Here is a 6,945-nt window from a genome sequence, read left to right as displayed (position 1 = left end):
TCACTAAGACAGTTAGGGTTAGATTTCGTAGGTTGCGATGATTGATCAATACGATGCGAGTTTTTTCTTTAAATATTCATCATAAATATCACTTTGACGCACATAAATCAATCAAACTATCCTTTTCTTGCAATTATCATTTTTCATGGTTCATTTTTACTTATGTTTTCATTAGCTTAGTAGTTCAAAAAAAAATTCAACAATGTAGACTTGACACTCTTTAGAGGAGTTAAGGAACTCAACTGAGGAGCAAAGTTTCTTCCATGATGTAATCGGTTGAAGAAAGAAAAAAAGAAGCATTGTTTGAAAACTATTAGTCGAATCCTCTAGTAACTTTTACGTTCAATATGGTCCATTGGGCCAAATCCAATACCATGTGATTTGAACCAGCATGGAATCAACCAACACAACCAAAATTTTGCTCTTCTAACTTTACAAATGGCTTTCAACATCCTGAAAATACAAAATACTCCCAACGACAGTTAACTGTCGTTCACCTCAAACGACAGTTAACTACCGTTTAAGATCGAGACCTACATACACAAGAGTTAAAAAAATTGAAAAACACCCCAACGTTGGTGCTTATCTCCCAAAACCAACATGCACTTAACCAAACATACGCTTAACTAAGACTTGAGGAGTAACAAATCATGAAAAAGCAACCGTCATGATTATTTAGAATAAAAAGTAAATGTTACTTCAAATCTCAATTTTATTAAAGTTAACATTGCTTTACCCTATGTAATATAGGTTATTTTCGGTTATTTACCCTATAAATTTTTTTTGTTTTGTTTTCATCCTTGTAAAAAAAAAATAATTGTTTTGTTTTGGAACTTCATGACAAATTTTGCCCCCTGTAATTTATGAAAATTTCAGTTTACCCCATATAATTTAAGCAAATTTTGGTTTATCCACTGGTAATTTGAGCAAATTTCGGTTTACTCCCTATCATATCAACGATTTTGTGCATCAGATGGCCTAGGGGGTATTTTGAAACAAACAATTTTTACAATGACCGAATTTAAAAAATAAATACGGCAAACCTGAAAATGACATATATTACAAGGGGTAAAATAATGTTAACCCTTTATTAAATTATGAGTGTTCAAGTAATTTAGATATGGACTCAACAACTTACATTATGCTTGAAAACATTTAAACATAAATCCACATAATTTTCAAACAAGTTTAACTAAATCAATTTTACAAAACAGAATTTACAAAATCACGATTAACAAATGTTCGTCAAAACACACACTGAATTTATTTTCTCATTTTGCAGAATGATGTTGAGAAGCCCCCTTCCTTCCTACCAAGTTGGACAGTTGTATATGCCTTGAATGCATTCATCGTGGTATGTATTTTTGTGGTTGGATTTGGGTTTGGAGGATGAGCTAGTATGACCAATTTTATAATACAATGCTAGTATGACCAACGGCACTTAACTACCGTTGTTTTTTTTTTTCTTCAATTTTGGAGTTCTTGTATATATAGGTCGAGAATCCAACAGCAGTTCGTTGGGGACAAACAGCTGTTAACAACTGTTGCTTGCAGTATTTTCGGTGTGTTATAGAGCAATTTTTTGAATGAGATGGGCAATTTCCACACAATCAAGTCAGAGAATTGCTCTTCTACCATCTATTTTTGCTCATTGCCGCTGAAAAATACACATGCGCAAGTTAACTCACGCTGAGAATACATCTGCGTTAGTTAACTCACACTCGACTATTTTGACGGGAATGAGCAAAAATATATGGGAGAAGAACGGTACTCACCAAGTCATGCTCAATCGTATAGCCCAACAACAAGTAATCCAAGTCCAATATCTAACAGTTTATCCCAATCAAGTTGACCTCCTATCTAAGTATGCCCCGTAATGCATTCATTTTCGACGTCCTCTAGCAGCTGGAGTTTGTTTGAGTTTGTAGCATCACGACAATACCTACATTCAATATGATCAACAAAAAAAGAAAACCCTTAAGTAGGTGTTTAATAGCATCCAAATTAGGTCATTTTGCTAAACAAGCACCTCATTGTGGTGTCAGAAAAATGAGTGGGGGTGGGGAGGCCTATAGAGATCGGTAGTTTTATAAGCATTCTATTTAATGAATCATAACCTATTTATTTATTTTTTTGGTTTTCGCACCGGTTTCCGATCCACCAAAGATGAACGACTAATCTGGTTCGTGCGTAGAGGAATGTGCACTGGTCAAGCGTTGTTCTCCCTGGAAATCGAACCCGGTATTCCCCAGATACGTCCTTGAAAGGAGCTCCTTGCCACTAGAGCCCAAGCAACTTGGTTGAATGATAACCTATTTAAAATGACCGTTAACACTACTTAATTTAAACAACAATTAATTTTTGTTATTGTGTCCAAACGTTTCCAAATTTGCTCCACAAAGTTATATTAGAAGCAAGTCTTTTTTTTTTTAAGGGAGAAGCAAGTCATTTTTTATTTTTATTTTTTGGTCAAGAGCAGGTCATTTTATTATCAATAATTATGTTATTTTATGTTTTATTATTATTAGTAGTAGGTATAAACGCACTTTTATTCACCCTATTATACCAAATTGCAATTTTAACCCCTCGATTTGTTCCCACAATTTTAGTCATCGTTGAGTTATCATCAAATTTGTAATGTATAATGTTAATGTGACTATGAAATAATGTTGTGTTCATGCCACTTGAAATTGATGATGTGGCATATAGCTTTTATGAAATGATAATGTGTTCATGCCGCTTAGAATTGATGTGTACATTGATGCTAATGTGGCGGCCATATGGTCATTGATTCAAATATGATGATGTGGAATATAGTTCTTAAATGTATGGATAATTAAAATATAAAAATTTGGACAGAGTTCAAACCCATGTTCCTTGAATTACAAGGAAGGGAGAGAACTACTAGACTAGTTTGCCACTTTTTGAGTAATTCAAAAACTAATCATATATTAACCCAATGTTTAAAGTCATAGTATATTCGGTAACTAATACTTCCACTCCCGACAAAAAAAGAAAACAACTCAAGCCATCATCTTCCATATGAATGGGGGGAAATGGTTTCTAGTATGTTAATTGTTAATTTAGTTTTTTCTTCTTGTTGGAAAGTCTGAGTGAACACCACAAGCGACAACATGTCTATATTCTAGGACCACAAGAAAGGAAGATGATGCATCTTCATCTTCATCCAAATTTTTAATGCATTAGGTATATCGACCATATCTTTTATATATTTAACATTTTGATAATTCATAATCAATGTGGGACTAAGCACTCATACTTGAACTCAACGATCCTTGTAGCTCTCAAATGACAAATTGCGAGTAAAGTTAGATCAGCAGTTTTCTTGTAAAATCTAGTCCTTGAAAATGTCAGGACTAGATATGAGATCTTACAATTATTAAATAATTAAATTTTACTTGAAATAAAATAAAATTTATTACAAAATTTCAAAGTGTAACTTATAAAATAGCAATGAAAATGACTTATCCAAATGTACAAGTTCATGTGTGCTGCATCTCAATCTCAATTATCCCTTGTGACTATATATTTGGACAGAACACTAATAATTTATGTAGAGGCAATTAAAATCACCAAATACCTATATACTTTAATCATCCCCTTCTTCTCTATTCCTTTGGACAGCTCCAAAATATTTAACCAAAATGTCAGCTACAATAGGCACCAAGTCCTTGCAAGGGACAGCTTTCTTATACACCTCAGCTAAATGAGAATCACTTCCAATTCTCCCACCAAGGAAAATATCAACACCTTCAGTAGCCTTACCATTTTCATCCCTAGCCATGCATCCCATAAAACCAATATCAGCAACCTGAACTTGACCACATGTGTTAGGACAACCAGTCCAATGCATTCTCACTGGTTTGCTCACAGCCACATGTCTCTCAACTTCTTCAGTTACTTTTAAAGCTCTTTGTTTTGTTTCAATTATTGCTTGGCCACAAAATTGGTTACCAGTGCATGCCACAAGTGTTTTCATTAGGATAGAAGGTTCTGGTGAGAATTTGTCTTTCAAGAGAGGTTCATTTAGCAATGCCTCAAGTTTTGAGTTTTCTACATTTGGAATTATTATGTTTTGCTCTACGGTTAGCCGTAGTTCTCCGGTGCCGTATTCGTCGGCGATACGAGCTAGCTCATCCATCTCATCTGCTTGGATTCTACCAACTGGAACGTGAATTCCAACATAGCTTAAACCTTCTTGTTTTTGTGGATGAACACCTAAGATGTCTCTTCTTTCCCATTGTTTTTGAACAAGTTCTTCTTTGGATGCTCTCTCTAGCTTCTTCTCTGGCATTCTTTTTTCCACCTCTGATCTGAATACTTCTATCCCCTGCATTTCACAAACACTTGTCATGTCCAAGCCAAAGTGGAATTGAATGGTTCTCTTACTAGTGAATTAACAAATTTGTTCTTGTAATGATAGGGCCAAAATCCACTTAAATTTCAATTGTAAAATGGTCGTTAAAGTCACTTTAGTTAATAATATGTGAAGGAAAAAAAGTGGTAACTTACAAGTTCATCGATCAACCACATCATTCTGGTTTTCTGTCTATTGCCTCTGGTGCCGAGGTCTCTATAGGTCTCAAGAACAGCTTTACAAAGTGGGATAACATCATCTGCAGAGACCCAAGCATCAAGTGGAACTGCTTCAGCACATCGCTTGGGACTAAAGAAACCACCCACCAATAAGTTGAATCCGAATCGACCATCCTTATTAGCAGGCATGTAAGCAAGATCATTAATATGTGGATGCTCGAAAAGATCATGGGAACCTATCACACATACATTCCATTTCCTTGGCCTGCACATATTATCAAAAGGATTTAGAGGATACTCATGATCACGCAATGCTTACAATGCAAGTATTATTTAGCAGTAACCAACTTTTTTTTTTCTCATCTAACCATAAAAGTCTAATGCTTGCAATGCAAGTAAATGGATTTTATACTCATTTATTTATATTTATAAAGAGATAAACATAAAATGTTCATGTGATATTATGAGTGAAATTTGAAGACGAGAAAGTGTAGACTTACAAGTTTGTAATGGTTGGATTACCAAGTGAATTAGCAGTGATGAATTGGGACAACAAATTGGTGTAAGGTCTTGTATCAACAATCTCATCAGGATCAATACCAGCAAGAGGGTTACCAACAGGGTTTCTAACATTGTCCATTCCACTCTGCAGACTTGTCAAGCCAACCTCTGCAAGGCCCTTAAGAATTTCAGGGACATCAGGTAATGTTACACCTCGAATTTGCCAATTCTGTCTTGTTGTCACATCAGCACATCCATCTTTGCCATATTTTTTTATCACACTCGCCAAGTATCTTGTTTGAGCACTTGTTGTTACCCCATTTGGAAGTTTTAGTCTCATCATAAATCTACCATCTAATTTTCACAATGGAAATAAATTAGTACAACATAACTCATAGTTTTTTATTCTCACTATGATTAACACCGAATTTCTATGTTCGGATTGACGGTGAGTTTGCATAATCATGGTGTGCCGTATAATTTTGGTAGAAGTTACACATAGAAGCTTCAACACAGTCATGGTGCCGTCATGATTCTGCTAAACTCATGTTGATCCTAATTCCTAACATGCAATAAATTGGTCCAAATAACATAGGCAAATTTTGGCCTCAAATTAATAAATTGATAAAAAGTCTACAATTTACAATCTCATGGATCATTTTGTCTACTTCTTAATTTTCTAGACTATACACACTACAATTCTGGAAACAAAAAAGGAGTTTCACTCTATAAATGAAAGAGAATATTTAAGTCTACAAAAAACTAATGAACAAACACGATAGAACTTTAAAGTATAAAAAGAAAGTAAAAAACTTACAATGATGTTTCCTCCTATGAAAAAGACCAAGCCATTTGAGTCTAACATCAATATCATCTTTAGTAAGCTTAGAGCTTTCAATCTCTTCAAGAGACATATTAGCCAAATCATTAATCCCACCTTCCATAAAAAGCTTCATAGGTTCTTTCTGAATCTTAACTTTCTCCTGAGGATTAATACCTCCTCTATACTCTTCCTTCAAAACCCAATAACCATCTTTTTCCTCAACTCTAGGCTCCAACCTTGATGAATCAACTTGTGGTGTTGAAACAGGTGCAACTGATGGAGTTGCAGCAGATAGTAGCCATGTTTTTGGACGAGTGATGGATGGTGGAGTGAGGAAACGTACTGAGAAGGAAGACATTTTTGGAGAAGAGAGTGTGTGTGGAATGAGTTTGTGATTGTGAGAAAGAGAAGTTTGGACATTTTTGTAGGATGAATTTGAGAGGAGGTGAGTGAAGAAGTGTGGACCTTACAAGTAAGCAAGAGTTTCTTTCTCAACTCCATCGTCCTTTGGTTAGAGCTAAGGGTCACCTTATAATAGAGCATGATTGTCATTACTTGTCATATAAACTATATGTAAAAGGCACATGTAGTGTGGTGTCAAAGTCAAAATTAAAGTTTCATTACATTTTCGTCCATTTTCTGCCCAAGTCTCGAACCGAGTTTTTAGGATAATTTAGTTTAAATATATGATTAATTACATTCAACGGATGATATATATACATCTGAAAAATATGGTTAACAACATTTACAGTTATAGTTAATGTATTCAGTTGGTGGTTAGTTAGTTAGTTGGATAGTTTGTTATATTTGTTAATCATCCAATCAATATGAACGACGTTGAAATTTGATATGAATTTTGTGAGTCAAAATAACATTTATCATTATTAGTTAATGAGGCAAAACAAATGACATGTAATACCAAAGAAAATCAGAAAAAGAAGGCATGAAATAGTTTACTCAAAAAGAATTAGAATTAAAAAAGGAATAAGAAGCCAAGATGAAATTGAACCATCAAAGTGACCAATCCTGAACGTCATGTTTACAACTTGGCTATGATTGTTTGG

At 34.4% G+C, this 6,945-nt stretch overlaps 1 protein-coding gene across 1 annotated transcript; it reads right to left on the bottom strand.

Annotated features, from left to right (window-relative positions):
* Window positions 1-3,397: 3,397 nt before the first annotated feature.
* LOC11445727 (ferredoxin--nitrite reductase, chloroplastic) lies at window positions 3,398-6,314 on the bottom strand. The gene is made up of 4 exons (XM_003607921.4): window positions 5,876-6,314; window positions 5,058-5,412; window positions 4,534-4,822; window positions 3,398-4,351 (listed from the first exon to the last, which is right to left on the bottom strand). The coding sequence occupies exons 1-4, from the start codon at window positions 6,237-6,239 to the stop codon at window positions 3,611-3,613; spliced, it is 1,749 nt and encodes a 582-aa protein (XP_003607969.1). The 5' UTR covers window positions 6,240-6,314; the 3' UTR covers window positions 3,398-3,610.
* Between the last annotated feature and the right edge of the window lie 631 nt (window positions 6,315-6,945).

The sequence above is a fragment of the Medicago truncatula genome, chromosome 4 (genome assembly GCF_003473485.1).
Source record: "Medicago truncatula cultivar Jemalong A17 chromosome 4, MtrunA17r5.0-ANR, whole genome shotgun sequence".
In the NCBI taxonomy this organism is placed as follows: domain Eukaryota; kingdom Viridiplantae; phylum Streptophyta; class Magnoliopsida; order Fabales; family Fabaceae; genus Medicago; species Medicago truncatula.
This window is presented reverse-complemented; position numbering and strand designations above follow the sequence as displayed.

Coding starts and splice junctions, on each gene's coding strand:
- LOC11445727 (XM_003607921.4), bottom strand. CDS start 6,239: ATGTCTTCCTTCTCAGTACGTTTCCTCACTCCACCATCCATCACTCGT. Junction 5,413..5,875: donor TCATAGGAGGAAACATCATT/GTAAGTTTTTTA, acceptor TGTGAAAATTAG/ATGGTAGATTTATGATGAGA. Junction 4,352..4,533: donor TGTGGTTGATCGATGAACTT/GTAAGTTACCAC, acceptor TGTGAAATGCAG/GGGATAGAAGTATTCAGATC.